Source organism: Bos grunniens, chromosome 6 (assembly GCF_055505025.1).
Source record: "Bos grunniens cultivar Pamir isolate PY7600 chromosome 6, Bosgru_T2T1.0, whole genome shotgun sequence".
Taxonomy (NCBI): domain Eukaryota; kingdom Metazoa; phylum Chordata; class Mammalia; order Artiodactyla; family Bovidae; genus Bos; species Bos grunniens.
The window spans coordinates 96310173-96333739 of record NC_141170.1 but is presented as its reverse complement, the minus strand read 5'-3'; the positions used below and the strand labels follow the sequence as shown (position 1 = coordinate 96333739).

General features: G+C 40.4%; 1 protein-coding gene across 7 annotated transcripts in view; it reads left to right on the top strand.

Annotated features, from left to right (window-relative positions):
- The window catches only part of MANBA (mannosidase beta), a 126316-nt gene that overhangs the window by 75503 nt on the left and 27246 nt on the right, over nucleotides 1-23567 (top strand). For all 7 annotated transcript variants that reach the window (XR_015165726.1, XR_015165725.1, XM_086406773.1 and 4 more), the window contains 2 exons: nucleotides 10114-10332; nucleotides 16408-16572. Coding sequence is in view for 5 of the 7 variants with exons in the window: in XM_086406773.1 (XP_086262899.1) it covers nucleotides 10114-10332; nucleotides 16408-16572 (384 nt within the window). In the remaining 2 variants the exon portion in view is untranslated. The remainder of the gene's footprint in view (nucleotides 1-10113; nucleotides 10333-16407; nucleotides 16573-23567) is intronic.

Below are 23567 nucleotides of genomic sequence, written 5' to 3'. Positions count from 1 at the left end.
GTGTACATGTCTCCCCCATCCTGAACCCCCTCCCACCTCCCTCCCCATCCCATCCCTCAGGGTTATCCCAGTGCACCAGCCCTGAACACCCTGTCTCATGCATCAAACCTGGACTAGCGATCTATTTCACATATGATAATATACATATTTCAATGCCATTCTTTCAAATCATCCCACCCTTGCATTCTCCCACAGAGTCCTAAAAGTCTGTTCTTTATATCTGTGTCTCTTTTGCTTTCTCGCATATAGGGTCATGGTTACCATCTTTCTAAATTCTATGTATATGCGTTAATATATTGTATTGGTGTTTTTCTTTCTGACTTACTTCACTCTGTATAATAGGCTCCAGTTTCATCCACCTCATTAGAACTGATTCAAATGCATTCTTTTTAATTCTGAGTAATATTCTATTGTGTATATGTACCACAGCTTTCTTATCCATTCGTCTGCTGATGGACATCTAGGTTGCTTCCATGTCCTGGCTATTATAAACAGTGCTGTGATGAACATTGGGGTACATGTGTCTCTTTCAGTTCTGGTTTCCTCGATGTGTATGCCCAGCAGTGGGATTGCTTGGTCATATGGCAGTTCTATTTCCATTTTTTTGAGGAATCTCCATACTGTTCTCCATAGTGGCTGTACTAGATTGCATTCCCACCAACAGTGTAAGAGAGTTCCTTTTTCTTCACATCCTCTCCACCATTTATTGCTTGTAGACTTTTGGAAAGCAGCCATTCTGACCTGTGTGTGATGGTACTTCATGGTGGTTTTGATTTGCATTTCTCTGATAATGAGTGATGTTGAGCATCTTTCCATGTGTTTGTTAGCCATCTGTATGTCTTCTTTGGAGAAATGTCTGTTTAGTTCTTTGGCCCATTTTTTGATTGGATCACTTATTTTTCTGGAATGGAGCTGCAGGAGTTGCTTGTATATTTTTGAGATGAGTCCTTCATCAGTTGCTTCATTTGCTATTATTTTCTCCCATTCTGAAGGCTGTCTTTTCACCTTGCTTATAGTTTCCTTCATTGTGCAAAGGCTTTTAAATTTAATTAGGTCCCATTTGTTTGTTTTTGCTTTTATTTCCAATATTCTGGGAGGTGGGTCATAGAGGATCCTGCTGTAATTTATGTCAGAGAGTGTTTTGCCTATGTTCTCCTCTAGGAGTTTTATAGTTTCTGGTTTAACTTTAGATCTTTAATCCATTTTGAGTTTATTTTTGTGTATGGTGTTAGAAAGTGTTCTGTTTTCATTCTTTTACAAGTGGTTGACCAGTTTTTGCAGCACCACTTGTTAAAGAGATTGTCTTTTCTCCATTGTATATTCTTGCCTCCTTTGTCAAAGATAAGGTGTCCATAGGTGCATGGATTTATCTCTGGGCTTTCTATTTTGTTGCATTGATCTATATTTCTGTCTTTGTGCCAGTACCATACTGTCTTGATGACTGTAGCTTTGTAGTATAGTCTGAAGTCAGGCAGATTGATTCCTCAAGTTCCATTCTTCTTTCTCAATATTGCTTTGGCTATTTGAGGTTTTTTGTATTTCCATACAAATTGTGAAATTATTTGTTCTAGTTCTCTGAAAAATATCATTGGTAGCTTGATAGGGATTGAACTGAATCTATAGATTGCTTTGGGTAGTATACTCATTTTGACTATATTGATTCTTTCGATCCATGAACATATTTCTCCATCTACTTGGGTCCTCTTTGATTTCTTTCACGAGTGTTTTATAGTTTTCTATATACGGGTCTTTTGTTTCTTTAGGTAGCTTTATTCCTAAGTATTTTATTCTTTTCATTGCAATGGTGAATGGAATTGTTTCCTTAATTTCTCTGTTTTCTCATTGTTAGTGTATATGAATACACGGGATTTCTCTGTGTTAATTTTATATCCTGCAACTTTACTGTATTCATTGATTAGCTCTAGTAATTTTCTGGTGGAGTCTTTAGGGTTTTCTATGTAGAGGATCATGTCATCTGCAAACAGTGAGAGTTTTCTTCTTTTCCAATCTGGATTCCTTTTATTTCTTTCTCTTCTCTGATTGCTGTGGCTAAAACTTCCAAATCTATGTTGAATAGTAGTGGTGAGAGTGGGCATCCTTCTCTTGTTCCTGACTTTAGGGGAAATGCTTTCAATTTTTCACCATTGAGGATAATGTTTGCTGTGGGTTTATCATATATAGCTTTTATTATGTTGAGGTATGTTCCTTCTATGCCTGCTTCCTGGAGGGTTTTTATCATAAATGGATCTTGAATTTTGTCAAAGGCTTTCTCTGCATCTATTGAGATAGTCATATGGTTTTTATCTTTCAGTTTGTTAATGTGGTGTATCACATTGATTGATTTGCAAATATTGAAGAATCCTTGCATCCCTGGGACAAAGCCCACTTGGTCATGATGTATGATCTTTTTAATATGTTGTTGGATTCTGTTTGCTCAAATTTTGTTAAGGACTTTTTCATCTATGTTCATCAGTGATAATGGCCTATAGTTTTCTTTTTTTATGGCATCTTTGTCCGGTTATGGTATTAGGGTGATGGTGGCCTCATAGAATGAGTTTGGAAGTTTACCTTCCTCTGCAACTTTCTGAAAGATTTTGAGTAGGATGGGTGTTAGCTCTTCTCTAAATTTTTGGTTGAATTCAGCTGTGAAGCCATCTGGTTCTGGGCTTTTGTTTGTTGGAAGATTTCTGATTACAGTTTCAATTTCCGTACTTGTGATGTGTCTGTTAAGATTTTCCATTTCTTCCTGGTTCAGTTTTGGAAAGTTATACTTTTCTAAGAATTTGTCAATTTCTTCCAAGTTGTCCATTTTATTGGCATATAGTTACTAATAGCAGTCTCTTAGGATCCTTTGTATTTCTGTGTTGTCTGTTGTGATTTCTCCATTTTCCTTTCTAATTTTGTTGATTTGATTCTTCTCCCTTTTTTTCTTGATGAGTCTGCCTAATGGTTTATCTATTTTATTTATCTTCTCAAAAAACAAGCTTTTAGCTTTTGATTTTTGCTGTGGTCTCCTTTGTTTCTTTTGTACTTATTTCTGCGGTAATTTTTATGATTTCTTTTCCTTCTACTAACCCTGGGGTTCTTCATTTCTTCTTTTTCTAGTTGCTTTAGGTGTAGAGTTAGGTTATTTATTTTATTTTTCTCCTGTTTCTTGAGGTAGGCTTGTACTGCTATGAACCTTCCCCTTAGCACTGCTTTTACTGAATCCCATAGGTTTTGGATTGTTGTATTTGCATTTTCATTTGTTTCTATGCATATTTTGATTTCTTCTGTGATTTGTTGGTTATTCAGAAGTGTGTTGTTTAGCCTCCATATGTTTGTATTTTTAGTGGTTTTTTTCCTTTCAGTTCAGTTCAGTTGCTCAGTCGTGTCCAACTTTTTGCAACCCCATGAACTGCAGCACTCCAGGCCTTCCTGTCCATCACCAACTGCTGGAGTCTACCCAAACCCATGTCCATTGAGTCGGTGATGCCAGTAGTTGACATCTAATCTTACTGCATTGTAATCAGAAAAGATGCTTGAGATGATTTCAAATTTTTGAATTTACCAAGGCTAGATTTACGGCCCAGGATGTGATCTATCCTGGAGAAGGTTCCATGTCCACTTGAGAAAAAGGTGAAATTAATTGTTTTGGGGTGAAATGTCCTATAGATATCATTAGGTCTAACTGGTCCATTGTATCATTTAAAGTTTGTGTTTCCTTGCTAATTTTCTGTTTAGTTGATCTATCCATAGTTGTGAGTGGGGTATTAACGTCTCCCACAATTATTGTGTTACTGTTAATTTCCCCATTCATACTTGTTAGCATTTGCCTTACATATTGCAGTGCTCCTATGTTGGGTGCATATATATTTATAATTGTTACATCTTCTTCTTGGATTGATCCTTTGATCATTATGTAGTGTCCTTCTTTGTCTCTTTTCATGGCCTTTATTTCAAAGTCTATTTTATCTGATATGAGTATTGTTACTCCTGCTTTCTTTTGGTCTCCATTTGCATGAAATCTCTTTTTCCAGCCCTTCACTTTCAGTCTGTATTGTGTCACTTGTTTCGAGGTGAGTCTCTTGTAGACAGCATATATAGGGGTCTTGTTTTTGTATCCATTCAGCCAGTCTTTGTCTTTTGGTTGGGGCATTCAACTTATTACCAATAATTTAAGGTAATTATTGATTTAAGGTAATTATTGATAAGTATGATTCTGTTGCCATTTACTTTGTTGTTTTGGGTTCGAGTTTATAAACCTTTTCTGTGTGTCCTCTCTAGAGAAGATCCTTTAGCGTTTTTGAAGAGCTGATTTGGTGGTGCTGAATTCTCTCAGCTTTTGCTTGTCTGTAAAGTTTTTGATTTCTCCTTCATATTTGAATGAGATCCTTGCTGGGTACAGTAATCTGGGTTGTCGTATTTTAAGTATGTCCTGCCATTCCCTCCTGGCCTGAAGAGTTCCTATTGAAAGTTCAGCTGTTATCCTTACGGAAATCCCCTTGTGTGTTATTTGTTGTTTTTCCCTTGCTGCTTTTAATATTTGTTCTTTGTGTTTGATCTTTGTGAATTTGATTATTATGTATCTTAGGGTGTTTTGCCTTGGGTTTATCCTGTTTGGGACTCTCTGGGTTTCTTGGACTTGGGTGATTATTTCCTTCCCCATTTTAGGGAAGTTTTCAACTATTACCTCCTGAAGTATTTTCTCATTGTCTTTCTTTTTGTCTTCTTCTTCTGGGACTCCTATGATTCGAATGTTGGGGTGTTTAACATTGTCCCAGAGGTCTCTGAGGTAGTCCTCATTTCTTTTAATTCTTTTCTTCTTCTCTGCTTCATTTATTTCCACCATTCTATCTTCCACCTCACTTTTCCTATCTTCTGCCTCAGTTATTCTACAATTGGTTCCCTCCAGAGTGCTTTTGGTCTAGTTATTCCATTATTCATTATTGATTGAGTCTTTTTTATTTCTTCTAGGTCCTTGTTAAACTTTTCTTACATCTTCTCAATCCTTGTCTCCAGACTATTTATCTGTAACTCCATTTGCTTTCAAGACTTTGGGTCATTTTTACCATCATTATTCTGAATTCTTTTTCAGGTAGACGCCCTATCTCCTCTTCTTTGGTTTGGTGGGCTTTTATCATGTTCCTTTACCTGCTGAATATTTCTCCGCCTTTTCATCTTGTTTTGATTGCTGTGTTTGGGGTGGCCTTTCTGTATGCTGGAAGTTTGTAGTTCCTTTTTATTGTGGAGTTTCCTCTCTGTGGATGGGGTTGGATGAGTGGCTTGTCAAGATTTCCTGGTTAGGGAAGCTTGTGTCGGTGTTCTGGTGGGTGGAGCTGGATCTGTTCTCTCTGGAGTGCAGTGAAGTGTCCAGTAGTGAGTTTTGAGGTGTCTGTGGGTTTGGTGTGACTTGTGGCCGCCTGTATTTTAGTGCTCAGGTTTGTGTTCCTGGGTTGTTGGAGAATTAGCTTGGTATGTCTTGCTCTGCAACTTGTTGGCTCTTGGGTGGAGCTTGTTTCAGTGTAGGTATGGAGGCTTTTGGATGAGCTCTTGTCGATTAGTGTTCCTTGGAGTCAGGAGTTTTCTAGTGTTCTCAAGTTTTGGATTTAAGCCTCCTGTCTCTGGCTTTCAGTCTTATTCTTACAGTAGCCTCAAGACTTCTCCATCAGCACCAATGATAAAACATCTAGGTTAATGGTGAAAAGATTCTCCACAGTGAGGGACACCCAGAGAGGTTCACAGAGTTACATGGAGAAGAGAAGAGGGAGGAGGGAGATAGAGGTGACCAGGAGGAGAAGAGGGGGATTCAAAAGGGGAGAGAGCAATCTAGTCAGTAATCAATTCCCTATTTGCTCTCCACAGTCTGGAACACTCAGAGAGGTTCACAGAGTTACATAGAGAAGAAGAGAGAGGAAGGAGATAGAGGTGACCAGGAGGAGAGGAGAAGGAGTCACAAGGATAGAGACCAGTCTAGCCAGTAATCAGTTTCCTAGGTGTTCTCCACATTCTGGAACACCCAAAGAGATTCAGAGTTAAGTAGAGAAGAGAATAGGGAGGGAGGAGATAGAGGTGACCTGGGGGAGAAAGAGGAGAGTCAAAAGGGGAGAGAGCAATCAAGCCAATAATCATGCTCCTAAGTAAAAATAGGTACTGAAGATTGGATTCTTAAAGGTTCAAAATTGACAACAAATACCAAAAAGCAAAAATTAAAAATCTAGAGTAGAGGTTAGACTCTAAAAAATACAATATTAAAAAAACAAAACAAAATTGCAAAAATTATAAAATATATATATGAAATTTGCTTTAAAAATAAGGTCTTTTTTTTTGTACAAGGTAATAGGTTTTAAAAATGAAAATTAAAGGAGTGATAAAGAACTTAAAAATTAAAAAAATGATAATAGTAAGATATATCTAGAATTTACTCTGGAGCCGTTGAGGGGTCAGTTCAGTTTCAGATAGTTCCGTGTTCCAGCTTATACTTCTTCTGAAGGTGTATAGGCCCCTTCCAATATAGTCAATTCTAACTACAGGGTTTTAATCTCTTGCACCTGTCACTTCCAAAGCAGTTCCCTCTTCTTTGTTTATTTTGGCTTCCTCTGTTTGCAAGTCTCTTCAGTGTCTAATTTCTGCCCTAACACAAGGATGCGAAGGTGGTCATTTATTTAGGCTCATTTGTTCAGTTGTGCTGCAGGGAGGGAGGAACACTGCAAACAAATATCACTGGCATGTGTGGGGAGTGCTTGCAGTGTCTGGGCCACACTGGGTTTGCCCCCACTCACGGCGTGTGTGCTTTCCTGGTTTACGCTGCTCAGGCTCCAGGTTGCTCTGCAGGGGAACGTTCTAAAGTGGGCCCTGGGTTGCGTGCACTTCCCAGGTCTAAGCCGCTCAGGTTCAGGTTCTCGTGTACTCCACAAAGGCACAGACTCCGTTGGGTCTGCATTTTTTGCCCTTCCCAGGTCTGAGCAGCTCAGGAGATCAGGTGCTTGGTGAGCGCACAGTCCCCAGGTGGGCAGTGCATCTTATCACCTGCCTTGTCCCGGCCATTTGGGTTTCCTGGGTGCACAGCGGGAGCACCATTTCAGTTGTGCTGTGTGTCTCCTCTGGGGAGCTGATCTATGGTTGCAACCCTTCTGGCAAATGTCAACCGTCCAGGATCCCAGGAAGACTTGGTTAGCAACTGGGAGCCTGCTCACAATAGAGGATGCTGTCTCTGGGCCCGAGTTTGCCCCTTGCCTTCCGCTTCTGGCTGTCGCCCGGCTGCCTCCTTGCCTCTGGTGGGGGATGGGCTGGTCCTCAGCTGGCTAGCTCTCCTCTGGTATTCGCTCAGTCCTTTGTTCTGTGAGCGGGCCAGCAGTGCCTTGCTGCTGCTGTTGCTGCTGCTAAGTCATTTCAGTCGTGTCCGATTCTGTGTGATCCCAGAGACGGCAGCCTACCAGGCTCCCCTGTCCCTGGGATTCTCCAGGCAAGAACACTGGAGTGGGCTGCCATTTCCTTCTCCAATGCATGAAAGTGAAAAGTGAAAGGGAAGTCGCTCAGTCGTGTCCTACTCTTCGCGACCCCATGGACTGCAGCCTACCAGGCTCCTCCGTCCATGGGACTTTCCAGGCAAGAGTACTGGAGTGGGATGCCATTGCCTTCTCTGGGCAGTGCCTTAGGTTAGAGCTTTTTACGGGAAAGTTCTCTCTCTCTCTTTGTCTTTTTTCTCTCTTTCTCTCTGGCTATCCCACAGTTTGGGTTGCTGTCTCATGTTAGCTCCCTCAGATTGTCCTCAGGGCATTCAGGCCCAGTCCTTAGGCTAAGCAATGCAGCCCGTGCCTCCCTGTTCAGCCCTCACTTGCTGGTGGCGGATGCGAGCGTCTGGGCTTCTCCACTGGGAGTTGTGGTTAGGTGCGGAATCTGTGGGTTTTATTTATTTGTTTTTTTCCTCCCGGTTATGTTGCCCTCTGAGGTTCTAAAACTCCCCACAAACCTACCGGTGAGAGGGTTTCCTGGTGTTTAGAAACTTTGTCCTATCTCCTTTTGAAGACAATGGGCTGCCTTTCTGGGTGCCTGGTGTCCTCCACCAGCATTCAGAAGTTGTTTTGTGGAATTTTCTCAGCATTCAAATGATCTTTCAAAGAATTTGTGGGGGAGAAAGTGGTCTCCCCGTCCTATTCCCCCACCGTCTTAGGACCGCCCCCCTCAGTCTACACTTTTAAGAGGGCAGTCAGCATGTCTGCCTTGTTCCTTGCTGAACCTCCAGTATATAGCAAAAACTGCATACCTGGTGCATGGTAAATGCTCAGCAGAGATTTGATGCATTAATACTTGACATTGCCATAGATTCTCTCTCTCGTTCTTGCTGAAAAATGCCTGACTCGCAGTAAACACTTGAGAGAGACTTGCTAAATGAATGATTCTTCTCAATGAAATAGAAAGTCAGTTCATTAAGTGAGATAATAATTAAAACATTTTGAGCGCTAGGTACTGGATTAAATAATTATATCCTGGCTGCTGTAACAAACTGCAGCGTTTTAGTGGTTTATGTAGTAAAAGTTTCTTTTTTACTGAGTAACACTACAGAATGGCTGTTTCTAATGGGCAGGCAGCTCTCCTGTTTTTCGAGACCCAGACTCCTTCCATCTCCACCATCTCCTAGGCCTTTGCCTGTGAACTGGGGAAGACAACGAGAATGTAGTCTCACAGACTTCTAATAGGTTAAGAAGCCACATCCTACAGGCAGCTCCAAATTACAGAAATGGAAATATGAATTTCAGTGGACCCTGAGCCATCTCTTCCACACATTTCCTTTTTTTTTTTTTACCATTCCACAATAGCCCGATGACAGAAGTACTATTTATTATCCCCATTTTACAGATAAGACAACTGAGGCTTAGACCTGTCCCAAAACAATATGATTCTAATTTGAGATTTAAACTCATGTTCCTCTGATTCCATATCCCATTCTACACTTAATTATAGCCAAAAGGCCAAGAAACGATCCATAGCCCATTCTAAACCATTAGACCTTTGTTTCTCAAGTGGAAGTGATTTTGTTCCCAAGATACAGGAGAACATTTGGCAATGTCTGTAGAATTTTTTGAGGGGAGTGGGGGTTACGTATTACTGGTGTCTAGTAGGTAGAGGTCAGGTATGCTGCTCAACATCATAGAGTGTATTGATATAAAACCTCCCCCACTCACAGCATACATACACAAAACAAAAACTTATTAGGCTCAAAATGTCACTAGGCCAGAATTCTGTACCAGACTGTATACTACCCATGATGGGGGAAGGTCAAGTGTAGGTAAGACATGATTGGAAAAGATTAGGAACAGCAGCTGTGAGGTATAAGCTATGATTCATTATGAAACGGAGAAGGCAATGTCAACCCACTCCAGTACTCTTGCCTGGAAACTCCCATGGACGGAGGAGCCTGGTGGGCTGCAGTCCATGGGCTCGCTAATAGTCAGACATGACTGAGCGACTTCACTTTCACTTTTCACTTTCCTGCATTGGAGAAGGAAATGGCAACCCACTCCAGTGTTCTTGCCTGGAAACTCCCATGGACGGAGGAGCCTGGTGGGCTGCAGTCCATGGGGTCGCACAGAGTCAGACACGACTGAGCGACTTCACTTTCACTTTTCACTTTCCTGCATTGGAGAAGGAAATGGCAACCCACTCCAGTGTTCTTGCCTGGAAACTCCCATGGACGGAGGAGCCTGGTGGGCTGCAGTCCCTGGGGTCGCACAGAGTCAGACACGACTGAAGCAAGCGACTTAGCAGCAGCAGCAGCATTATGAAAAGATGTGAAGAGCGACTTCCTTGGTGGTCCAGTGGTTAAGACGCTGAGCTTGAGGGAGGCCTGGATTCAATGCCTGATCAGAGAATTAGAGCCTGAATACCACAACTAAGACTCTGTGCAGCTAAATTAAAGTAAAAAAGAAATATGAAGGATTGGCAAACAGCAGAAATGTGCTGGTGGCTGTCAAATGTGAAGAATGTAGGTGGCTCTATCATTTTTCTATTAGCTACTTGACTAAATGACAACTTGGCATTTCTGGGACCTGATGATACTTTTAAAGAAGTAAGTGATCTGTACTTTACTGGGTGAAAATATTATCTCTTTAACCATTTTATTTCTGAATTCAGGGAGACCAGACTCGTCCTTTTATCACATCCAGTCCTACAAATGGGGCCAAAACCATTGCAGAAGGTTGGCTCTCTCCAAACCCCTATGACCTGAATTATGGGGACGTACATTTTTATGATTATGTGACTGACTGCTGGAATTGGAGAACTTTCCCCAAAGCTCGATTTGTATCTGAGTATGGATATCAGTCCTGGCCTTCCTTCAGTACATTAGAAAAGGTAAGCCATCTTTGATTTCCCAGGGATTCAGAATTGTAGACTATGGGCATATGTCACTTCCTCACCGTGGTTCCAAAAGTCAAATGAAATCTATTTCTTGTTTAAACAGAAGTTTAGGAAGAAGATAATAGGGAAGAACTTTTTATCCTTAACTTTTGGGGCACTAAACTGTTATAGTCATCATTTTGTGGATTATAACTTTTCCATATTGCTTTTATTTACATTCTTTCAAGAGCATTTAAAAATTCAGTGGGAAGCCAGTGATTACTTAAGCCTGATTTGTTATGTGAAATACATGAAAATTACTTTCACTTACTACTTTCTATATGTCCTACAACTGTTTTTATTATTTATGGATACTCAGAACTGGATAGTTTGCTACAGTAAGAGAAATGAGTAAATAAACCTTTGTCTGATGTTATTATGTTGTAGCATTCCTTTTTATTTTCCCAGCGACAGAATTTTTTTTATATTTAAAAACAAAAGCAATTGCCCCCCAAAGAACCCCCCAACAAACAAAAAATCAGATTAAATAAAAAAGTTACAGTGAATACACCCAGCAAACATCTGTATGTGCAACTCACTACTGTGTCTGTTACTGCGGCACAAACCTCAAACAATATACAGTGTTCTGGGGGTGTGGATGGAGGCCCGAGTTTAAACTCTGTGGGGTTTGGGGAGACAAGATGGGGTGAGAGGGGAAATCAATTTTTCTTAATTCTGTCCATATAAATATATTTATAAAGACCAAAAAAGAAAAGGGAGCTTGGAATGATAAGGGAAATAGGAGAATGGGGGAGTATGGGACCCTCCCAATTCTACCTGACCATAAAATATGAATTAATTTCATGGTGAGAGAGGAGATAAAAAATGATAGAAGAGGATAGGAAAGAGAGGGAAGCAGACATGGGCCAACCAGGGAAAAGGAGGGACCCTTGGCAGGGGAGTGAGAAAGAGTCCAGTGCCGGTGTGAGTGTCTGTTTCCATCTTCATCCCCACCGTCTTAGGCTCCAGTTCAGTGTCTGTCTGTGGACCTTATCTTACTTGCTGCCTCTGTCTGTGGTCTGACAGGGCCCCTCGATCCCCTCCACCTTGCCCCGACCCCTGCCATGCTGGTCCCTTCTCTTTTCCATTTATTGGGATCTGGCTTGCTCCAGGATCCTCAGGTCATAGTTCTTTTTGGCCACTCTAAGTTTGTTGAAGTGAAGGGAGGCATTCTGAGATGCCAGGGGGCTGGGGAACACAGCCACGATGCCTTACAAGGCAGTGAAGTCCGAGTGACAGCTGTTCTCAGCAGTCCCACCATTGTCCCCCCTCCCCCACCCCATGGTAATGTAAGTTTCCATGTTTTAAATAGTTGGAATTCCATCACCTCCACTAGCTTTGTTTGTAGTGATGCTTCCTAAGGCCCATTTGACTTCTCACTCCAAGATGTCTGTCTCTATCTAGGTGAGTCATCACACCATTGTGGTTATCTGGGTCATTAAGATCTTTTTTATATACTTCTTATGTGTATTCTTGCCATCTCTTCTTAATATCGTCTGCTTCTGTTAGGTCCATACCATTTCTGTCCTTTATTGTGCCCATCTTTGCATGAAAAAATTTGATTCTGTGAAAGTGCTGTACTCAATATGTCAGCAAATTTGAAAAACTCAGTAGTGGCCACAGGACTGGAAAAGGTCAGTTTTCATTACAATCTCAAAGAAGGGCAATGCCAAACAATGTTCAAACTACCACCCAATTGCACTCATCTCACACGCTAGCAAAGTAATGCTCAAAATTCTCCAAGCCAGGCTTCCACAGTATGTGAACCATGAATTTCCAGATGTTCAAGCTGGATTTAGAAAAGGCAGAGGAACCAGAGATCAAACTGCCAACATCCACTGAATCATCAAAAAAGCAAGAGTTCCAGAAAAACGTCTACTTCTGCTTTATTGACTACACCAAAGCCTCTGTGTAGATCACAATGGACTGTGAAAAATTCTGAAAGAGACGGGAATACCAGGCCACCTTATCTGCCTCCTGAAAAACCTGTACGCAGGTCAAGAAGTAACAGTTAAAACTGGACATGAAACAACAGACTGGTTCCAAATTGGGAAAGGAGTACGTCAAGGCTGTATATTGTCATCCTGCTTATTTAGCTTATATGCAGAGTACATCATGTGAAGTGCCAGGCTGGATGAAGCACAAGATGGAATCAAGATTGCTGGGAGAAATGTCAATAACTTCAGATACGCAGATGACACCACCCTTATGGCAGAAAGTGAAGAAGAACTAAAGAGCCTCTTGATGAAAGTGAAAGAGGAGAGTGAAAAAGTTGGCTTAAAACTCAACATTCAGAAAACTAAGATCATGGCATCAAGTCTCATCAATTCATGGCAAATAGATGGGGAAACAGTAGAAACAATGAGAGACCTTATTTTGGGGGGCTCCAAAATCACTGCAGATGGTGATTGCAGCCATGAAATTAAAAGATGCTTGCTCCTTGGAAGAAAAGCTATGACCAACCTAGACAGCCTATTACAAAGCAGAGACATTACTCTGCCAACAAAGGTCCATCTAGTCAAAGCTATGGTTTTTCCAGTAGTCATGTATGCGTGTGAGAGTTGGACTATAAAGGAAGCTGAGCGCTGAAGAATTGATGCTTTTGAACTGTCGTGTTGGAGAAGACTCTTGAGAATCCCTTGGACTGGAAGGAGATCAGATCAGTTCAGTCACTCAGTCGTGTCCAGTCTTTGCGACCCCATGGCCTGCAGCACACTGGGCTTCCCTGTCCATTACCAATTCCTGGAGCTTACTCAAACTCATGTCCATCGAGTTGATGATGCCATCCAACCATCTCATCCTCTGTCCTCAAATCAGTCCATCCTAAAGGAAATCAGTCCTGAATATTCATTGGAAGGACTGATGCTGAAGCTCCAATACTTTGGCCACCTGATGCGAAGAACTGACTCATTGGGAAAGACCCTGATGCTGGGAAAGATTGAATGCAGAAGGAGAAGGGGATGACAGAGGATGAGATGGTTGGATGGCATCACTGACTCGATGGGCATGAGTCTGAGCAAGCTCCGGGAGTTGGTGATGGACAGGGAGGCCTGCTGTGCTGCAGTCCATGGGTTTGCAAAGAGTTGGCCATGACTGAGCGACTGAACTGAACTTGCATGAAATGTTCCCTTGGTATCTCTAATTTTCTTGAAGAGATCTCTAGTCTTTTCTAGTCTATTTTTTCCTCTGTTTACATTGATCACTTAGGAAGGCTATCTTATTTCTCCTCACTGTTCTTTGGAACTCTACATTCAGATGGAAGTATCTTTCCTTTTCGCCTTTGCCTTTCACTTCTCTTCTTTTCTCAGCTATTTGTAAGGCCTCCTCAGACAGCCATTTTACCTTTTTGCATTTCTTTTTCTTGGGAATGGTTTTCATCATGGCCTCCTATACAGTGTTACAGACCTCCATCCATAGTTCTTCAGGCACTCTATCAGATCTAATACTGGGTTTTGTAATAAACTGATCAGCATTTGTATATTAGAACTTCTATACACTCCAGTGTTCTTGCTTGGAGAATCCCAGGGACGGGGAAGCCTGGTGGGCTGCCATCTGTGGGGTCGCACAGAGTTGGACATGACTGAAGCGACTTAGCAGCAGCAGCAGCAACACTAGCTATATTGCCTTGAACAGATCATTCATTCTTTTTGAATTTCAATGTTCTCATCTGTAAATTGGGGTTAATAGTAGTAGATACTTCAAGGAGCATTTGTTTTTTTGTGTGTGTTCACATTCAGATATGCATGTGTGCCATATGATTGTGTATAAACACTAAATTAATACATTGAAACACAGCACAGTTCTTGATACATAGTGATGAGCTCTTAAAATGTTAGCTATTGTTACTATTCATATAGTCAACGCTGTGTCGTGTCCGACTCTGTGCGACCCCATAAGACGCCAGCCCACCAGGCTCCCCTGTCCCTGAGATTCTCCAAGCAGGAACACTGGAGTGGGTTGCCATTTCCTTCTCCTGTGCATGAAAGTGAAAAGCAAAAGTGAAGTCGCTCAGTCGTATCCGACTCTTAGCGACCCCATGGACTGCAGCCCACCAGGTCCTCTGTCCATGGGATTCTCCAGGCGAGAGTACTGGAGTGGGGTGCCATCGCCTTCTCCAAAGTCAACACTAGCTATATGGTTTAAAAGAAAGTTGGAGCTAGACTACACTAACTAGCTTTGGATTCTGGGCGAGTAACTTAATCTTTCTGTGCCTGGTTTTCTCATTCTGTAAAACAGGGTGATAATAGTACTTAGTCATAGGGTTGTTATGATGATTAAGTGAGTTAATATTTTGAAAGCAATCAGAGCCTTATCTGACACTTTTGCCCTAGATGTAGAACCTGAATATACAGTAGAATCACTCTCAGATGTTTTTCTTGCCTGGACTGTACCCCCCCCAAACTTGGATTCACTTGTTCTAAGGTGTCGTGTGAGCTTTTCTTTCCTTATTTTAACTCTCCTAGGGTTCTGATGTGCATCTAGGATTGAGAACCGCTACTCTGGATATTCACTGAATAAGTAACTACTTATCTACCATGTGCTCAGAACTTTAGAATATCAGTCAGATAGATCAATCAGTCCTTCAGGCAGTATTCCCCACCTCCATCCCAGTGGAGCCTCGAGATGAAGGCAGCCTCTGGGAGAGGCAGAAGCACCGTGCTAAGCTGAGCCCGGATTCCTGACCCACAGAAACTGAGACAATAAAGGCTTGTTTTCTGGTTGTAGCATCATTACAGCTGAAATTTATAAGAATTTCAAAGCATAGCCACCAGAAGGTAGAAAGCTTCCCACATAACAGATCAGATTTATGATTATGGAATATATTCAGATTATTAGCAGTCAGAGGGCTGAAAGGCCTGGAGAAATTTCTGACTTTGAAAAGAAGGAAATATAGATAGAAGGAAAAGCTATTGCTGGTAAAGGCTTGTGCATCTCAAATGTGTACAGGATGACTGTAAATACTAATACCTCTGTCTCAAATAAGTAATAGTAATTAGTATTCTGTCTGGTGGTAACATTTTCCAAAAATTAATTCAATTTGGAAAGACACCCTTCTTAAGTATGGCCAGTGTATATTGCATGTATTTTGGTATAAATAAATTCCTAAGGAATACCTTTTTCCTTTTTAAGTGGATTGGTCTATGCATTGCATGATCACTGGGAATTATAAGTCATTTTATAAACAGGGATTATTAAGTTTTCTAATTTTCAGGGTTTTTTCAGGGTGGAGCAGAACATGTTTTTTCAGTCTCTGTGTAGCTTGGATTAAAATTAAACTCTGATATTTTCAGATGTAGCCAGCAGTTGTCTTACATCTTTGTCACATGCTAACAGTTCATTGAATCACAGGCCTGGAAGCCAGAACTATTGCTTTTTTTTCTGTAAAAGGTACACTGGTGATATTTTATTATTGTTAAAGAATTGACAGTTTTAAAAGAATGTTATTTTCAGTTTATTATTCAGTTTTGACAGTTTCTATGCTTTGATGATGACATTTTAAAATGTGCATAATGAATATTCTAAAAAAGCAAACATGTTTTGATGAGAGAAGCCTTTTGATAGAAATACCAAATAGAATAAGGCTGCTGCTGCTGCTGCTAAGTCGCTTCAGTCGTGTCCAACTCTGTGCGACCCCATAGACGGCAGCCCACCAGGCTCAGCCGTCCCTGGGGTTCTCCAGGCAAGAACACTGGAGTGGGTTGCCGCTTTCCTTCTCCAATGCATGAAAGTGAAAAGTGAAAGTGAGGTCGCTCAGTCGTGTCCAACTCTTAGCGATCCCATGGACTACAGCCCACCAGGCTCCTCCGTCCATGGGATTTTCCAGGCAAGAGTACTGGAGTGGGGTGCCATTGCCTTCTCCGAGAATAAGGCTAGTCTTGCACTAATAACAAATATGATGCCTAAAATGTGAGGTTGGTCCCAGAGCTCTTTTCCAGTGTGTATCATTTTCCAAGTTTGCCAGGAATTCAGAAAAGGGTAGTTTCACTCCTCTAACTTCCCAGTTTGAATCTCTTATTCTTTACTCAAAAGGTTTCCTCTGAAGAGGACTGGTCTTATAGAAGCAGCTTTGCACTTCATCGGCAACATTTGATTAACGGTAACAATGAAATGCTTCACCAGATTGAACTTCACTTCAAGCTCCCAAACAGTACAGATCAACTACGCAGGTTCAAAGACACTCTTTATCTTACTCAGGTAAGCCGTTTTCATTCTGGGCTTCAACAGCTATCTGCAGTTAACGTAAGATATCCTGTAGAGTTTGTAAGCCTTTTGTGGTGAAAAATATTCAGGGTTTCATCTTGCTGATTAAAAAAAAATTATCTTCTTCAAAATAGAGATATGATGACAGGTAAAACCTGAAATAGTAAAATTTTTGGCATTTGTCTTTCTTAAAAGAAAAGCTCACAGAATTCTATAACAAATTGTGTATTCAAATATTCCCTAGTTCAAGATTACTATCAAGGTTCCATAATTAAGTCTAAAGTAGCATTTGCCAAGGATAAAATGGGAAAATGGAACACAGGAGAGACCAAAAACAGACTCATGTACGATACAGTCATCGACTAATGGTGCAATATGCCATTGCAATCTGTGGGAAAAGATAGTCTTATCAATAAACAGTACTGTATCAAGTGGGTATCTTTATGGGAAATAAATGAGCTATGATCCCCATATACAAAAATTAATTAATGATCACTCAACTGGGAAAGGTAGTACAATAAAGCTTCTAGGAGAGACCGTAGGAGATTATCTTCATGACCTTGGCATAGGCAAACAGTTTCTTAAACAGAACATAAAAAACACTATGAAGGAAAATAATGATAAATTGGACTTCATTAAAATTATACACCTCTGTGTATCAAAGCCACCATCAGGAGAGAGAAAATGCAAGCCACAGATTGGGGAACAATGTTTGCAGTACATATATCTGATAAAGGATTTGTATTTAGAATAAAGCACTTCTGTAAAGCAATAAGAAAAAGATAACCTGTTAAAAAATGGACACAGTTCTTTTTTTTTATTTTAGACAAAGAATTTAATATCCTTCTATTTTTTCATGTTTTATTCCAGCTTCATATTTCCCAACTTTTGAAAGCATAATTTGAGTAATTAACACTAAATTATTTTATTCAACTATTGCTATAATTATTATTCTTTGTATTTTATACCTCATCTTTTTTTTTTTAAGTTTTTTTTTTCTAGTGGCATTAAGAAGTAATTCTTGATCAGGCACTTCATCAGAGAAGGTAACCAGATGGTCAGAAAGTATATGCAAATGCGCTCAGTTTCATTCTTAATTAAGGAGATGCAAATTAGAGCCATGCCAGGATACTCCTACACACTGTACACAATGTAATTTTAGCACAATGGCTAAAGTTAGAAAGATTGACAATACCAACTGTTGGTGAGGAGGTGGGACAGCTGGAACTTCTAGACATTGTTGGTAGGGCTGGACATTTGTCTAAACAGTTTCGGAAATTTTAAGGCAGTTTGTACCCAAGCTAAACATTTGCTTCCTCCTTGAATCAGCATTTCTACTCTTAGTTGTGTACCCACAAAAACAAGTGCATATGTCTGTCACAGACATCTAAAATAATGTTCATTACATGTTTATTCATAATACCCCCAAACTGGAAACAACCAAAATGTTCTTTAACAGAAGAACTTAGAAATTGTGGAATATTTATACAGTGGAATGAAAGTGAAAGTCACTCAGTTGTGTTTGACTCTTTGTGACCCCATGGACTACACAGTCCATGGAATTCTTCAGGTCAGAATACTGGAGTGGGTAGCCTTTCCCTTCTCCAGGGGATCTTCCCAACCCAGGAATCGAATCAGGGTCTCCTGCATTGCAGGCGGATTCTTTACTAACTGAGGTATCAGGGAAGCCCAAGAGGGCTCCACAGCAATAAAAAAAAGAATGAACTACTGATATCAGCTTCAACTCAGATAAATCTCACAGATGTTATGTTGAGCAAAAGAAACATTGAAATTTCACTGTGGACAAAATGAGTCAAGGTGATATACAGCAAATTAGTGGTAACCACTCTTGTGGAGGAAGTTGATGCCTTATGATTAGAAAAGGGTACAAGGAAACTTTCTGGAATGCTAAAAAAGTTTTGTGTCTTTCTCTGGGTGCTGGTTACATGGGTGTATACATATGTTAAAATTCACTGAGTTATACACTGAAGATCTGTTCATATTATGCACCTCACTAGATTTTTTTTAATGGCTCTGTTGAGATATAAATTGACATACCATAAAGTTCACTTGTTTTAAGTGTACAGTTAAGTGATTTTTAGTATATTTGTTCAGTCGTGTGACCATCACCATAATCCAATTTTAGAACATTTCTGACACTCCAGAAAAATCTATCTTACCCATTTGTGATCACTCTCCTTTCTCACTTCCAGTCTTCAGCAAACATTACTTTGCTTTCTGTCTTTGTAGATTTTATTTTCTCAACATTTCTTATAGCTGGAATCGTATAATACCCCTCTTTGGTATGTGGCTTCTTTCACCGAGCATAATGTTTTTGAAGTTCTTCCACGTTATAGCATGTATCTGTACTTCATTTCTCTTTCTTGCTGAATAATAGCCTGTTGTATGGAGATCATGTTTTATTTGTCCATTCATCAGTTGATATACATTTGGGTTATTTTACATTTTTAACTATTATGAATAATACTAATATGAATATTTGCATACACATCTTTCTACCTATATTTTCATGTATCTTGAGTAGAAATATATGAGTAAACTTGCTGAGTTATGTGATAAACTTATGTTTGACTTTTTTTGGAGTATAATTGGTTTACACTGTTAGTCTCTGCTGCACAATGAAGTGAATCAGCTGTATGTATACATATATCCCCTCCCACGTGGACCTCCCTCCCCCTTCATCCTACCCCTCTAGGTCATCACAAAGCACCGAGCTGAGCTCCCTGTGCTATACAGCAGGTTCCCACTAGCTAGCTGTTTTACACGTGGTAGTGTATAAATGTCAAACCTAATCTCCTGGTTCATCCCACCATTCCCTTCTTCCCACCCATGTCCACATGTCTGCTCTCTACATCCATGTTACGTTTAACTCCTAAAGAAAAGAACAACCTGGATTTTAGACAATATTTTCTCTTTTTATTAATATAAATTTATTTATTTTAATTGGAGGCTAATTACTTTACAAGGCTGTATTGGTTTTGCTATACATTGACATGAATCCACCACGGGTGTACATAGACAATATTTTCGTCTTAATATTTACATTTGCCTATTTTATTTCATGAACCTGTGAATGCACCATGTAAGACTATTTGAAAGCAACTGTTTATTTATCTTTTATTTCTGCTAAATTTGTTTCAAGTTCTCAGAGAGAAGGGCAGAACCTAATCTCAGTCCTATGAGTTGATCTGAAGTAACATATTGCTGCTGCTGCTGCTGCTAAGTCGATTCAGTTGTGTCCGACTGTGCGACCCCATAGAGGGCAGCCTACCAGGCTCCTCTGTCCATGGGATTTTCCAGGCAAGAGTACTGGAGTGGGCTGCCATTTTTCATGGCCAATATTCTATAAAAGCATCTCAGTTTTGATATATGAAATAGGATAGTCCCTATTCCTGTGCATATGTGTTATGTGTGAACCTTTTCAGCTGTTGTGTTTTCATGCTGGCTTCCCCCCTCCCAGCTGTTCATTTTATTGTGGTTACTTTATTCTGTTTCCTCAAAACACATTCAAAGAACTAACAGAAATAATTGTTATTTTCAAACTCATGAACATTGGAGATACACAGTTAGGAGCTGGGGTGTGAGTGTGTTTTCAGTCATTCAGTTGTGTCCGACTCTTTGTGGCCCCATGGATAGCCTGCCAGGCTCGTTTGTGCATGGAATTTGCCAGGCAAGAATACTTGAGTGTGTAGCCATTCCCTTCTTCAGAGGATCTTCTTGACGCAGGGATCAAACCCACGTCTCCTGTGTCTCCTGAATTGGCAGGTGGACCACTGAGCCACCTGGGAAACCCAGGGACTGGTGTACAGTGGAATTATGTATTGGTGGTTTTTCTTGGTGATGACTTTTGTCTGATCCTGTAAGTATGAGCTTCCTATCAGGCATTGGCTGGGAACTGGACTTGTTGGTTCTACCTTGAGACTTTCTGATGCTTGATGGATCTGAGATGAAAGAAATCAGAATTATGATTTTTTGCTTGTTTATCCTTAGTGTTGGACTTTCTTGACTGAGTATAGACAGGAAATGTTAACAAGTTTTTCTTTCCTTATTAGTTTCATATTAGAACAGTCATCTTTAGTGTACATACAAGAAGTAAATCATTGGTCCATTTTCTCTGTTCCCACTCCCACCTCTTGATCTTATTCTCATAATCCGTTATACTGTTCTGAAGAACCAGGGTACTTGCCTGTGTGCCAATTTTTAAGACATTCTATTAAGGAATTTAAATTAAATTCTAAATTTAAACCTCTGTGGTGGCTCAGAGGTTAAAACGTCTGCCTCCAATGTGGGAAACCCGGGTTCTATCCCGTAGTTGGGAAGATCCCCTGGAGAAGGAAATGGTAACCCACTCCAGTATTCTTGCCTGGAGAATCCCATGGATGGAGAAGTCTGGTAGGCTACAGTCCATGGGGTTGCAAAGAGTTGGACACGACTGAGCAACTTCACTTACTTGCTTACTTACTTATTAAGGAATCTATTTTTGTATGCAACTTTCAGAAAACTCTTGGCTGAGAAAGCTGTGCAATAAGTTTCTTTACATTTAGATCCTTCCCTGGCTTCTCTTTATCTTGCAAACACAAAGGCATCCCTTAGGCTCTTACCTCTTTAATTCTTCTAATGTTCCAAAATAATCTTGCCCTACTTTTCATTGTCCTACTTTAACCTGTTGTATTCCAAATAACCTACATGCCTAGGCACACTCTCTTCAGCTATGTCACACAGACCTTGCTTCTTAGTTTGGGGACTGTCTACACTAACGAATCTGTTAGGTGACTTACTTGACCACCATGGTTTCTTGCTAGCCAGCTAGAGAGGAAGCTGGCCTGTGGACTGTCTTCACTAACCCATTAGCTTATAGCCCCCTCTAGTGCTTTCATTTATTCTTCGTGTATTTATTGAGCATGTAATGAGCGCTAGAAGTTTGGTGATGTACTTTGCTGGTGCTGCTGCTAAGTCACTTCAGTCATGTCTGACTCTGTGAGACCCCATAGAAGGCAGCCCACCAGGCTCCCCTGTCCCTGGGATTCTCCAGGCAAGAACACTGGAGTGGGTTGCCATTTCCTTCTCCAATGCATGAAAGTGAAAAGTCAAAGTGAAGTCGCTCAGTCGTGTCTGACTCGCAGCGATCCCGTGGACTGCAGCCTACCAGGCTCCTCCATCCATGGGATTTTCCAGGTGGGATCCATTTAATCTAGTACATTGCAAGTGACTTGATCATAAGCAGCAAGGTGGGGGCAGGGGGTGGTGAAAAACAGACTATGCGGTAGGCCCAGGTGTTGATGATACCTGCTACTCTGAAACAGTTTCCTTTTTGGTAAGCAAATGTGGTGGGGATCCAGAACATGCTGAACTTTTAAATTTAGGGGTAGGGTGGGTAAAGAAAGGGAATGAAGGTATGCTTACTAACATCACATATTACACACTAGTATGTTGTATTCATATACATCATGTAATTTAACAATCAAGCAGAGATCAGCATTCTTTGCATGTCTACTGAAATACTTGGCCCTGAGGCATGAGGTGCTTCGTATACATTCTCATGTAATTTGAACAACATCTTCTGACATCTCTGTTACTGTTTTCCTTTTACACACGAGGAAACAGAGGCTCAGAACAGTTAAGTATTTTTCCCAAGTTCTCAGGGCAATGAATGAAGTAGGTTTCTGCTTTAAAATACACTATTAAATCTCTCTACAGCTGAGATAAGGGAAATTCTGTAACTACTGAGGTGTTTAGTTAAATTATAACATCAAATTTTCAGCAGTTAAGTAAAGCAGACATTAGAAATTTAGCACATTAAAAAAGTCCTTATTGGAACAATAGAGAAAATGAACAAAATCAAAAGTTAATTATTTGAAAAGATCAACAAAATTGAAAAACATTTAGCTAGCTTGGCCAAAAAGATGAGAGAGGAGACTCAATTTCTAAATCAGGAATGAAAGAGGGAACATTACTATTGACCTTACTGGATAAAAAAAAAAGAGTCATTATGGAATATTATAAACAGCTGTAGGGCAACAAGTCGTATATCCTAAATGAAATGGACAAATCCATAGAAACACACAAACTATGAAAACTTACTCAAGAAAAAACTGTGAGCAGACCTTTAACAACTAAAGAAGTTGAGTTAGTACTTAAAGGGCTTCCCTTAAAGATGGCTTCACAAGTGAATTCTAAAAAACACATAAGGAAAGATTAACACAACCCTTCACAAAATATTCCACCAAAATAGAAGAGGCAAAGTCACTTCCTAAACTCTTTCTATGAAGACATTGTTCTCCTGATACCAAAACTGGACAAAGACATACCAAGAAAAGTGACTGCATGCCAGTGAGTACCCTTATGGGCTTCTCTGGTGGCTCAGATGGTGAAGAATCTGCTGGCAATGCAGGGATCGATCCCTGGGTCGGGAAGATCCCCTGGAGAAGGAAATGGCCACCCACTCCAGTATTCTTGCCTGGAGAATTCCATGGACGGAGGAGCCTGGCAGGCTACATAGAGTCCATGAGATTGCAAAGAGTTGTGACTGAGCGACTACACTAGACTAGAGATGAGTATAGACAGAAAAAAAAAAATCAACAAAATAGCGGCAATTCAAATCCAGCAACACAGAAAAAGGTTTATATATCAAAAGTAGGATTTATCTCAGGAATAGAAGACTTGTTCAACATATGAAAGTCAACCAATATAATATACTATGTTAATAGAATGAAGGAAAAGCAACTATATAATAATAATCTCAATAGATGAAGAAAAAGCACTAGACAAAATGTAACACCCTTTCATGATAAAAAATTCAACAAACTAGGAAGATAAAGGAGCTCCCTCGACCTGAAAGAGAGCCATCTATGAAGAACCCGTAGCCAATATCAAATTTAATAGTGGAGGAAAGAATGCTTTCTCCCTAAAATGAGGAAGAAGACAAAGAAGCCTTCCCTTGTCCCTTCTGTTCAACATTGTACTGGAGA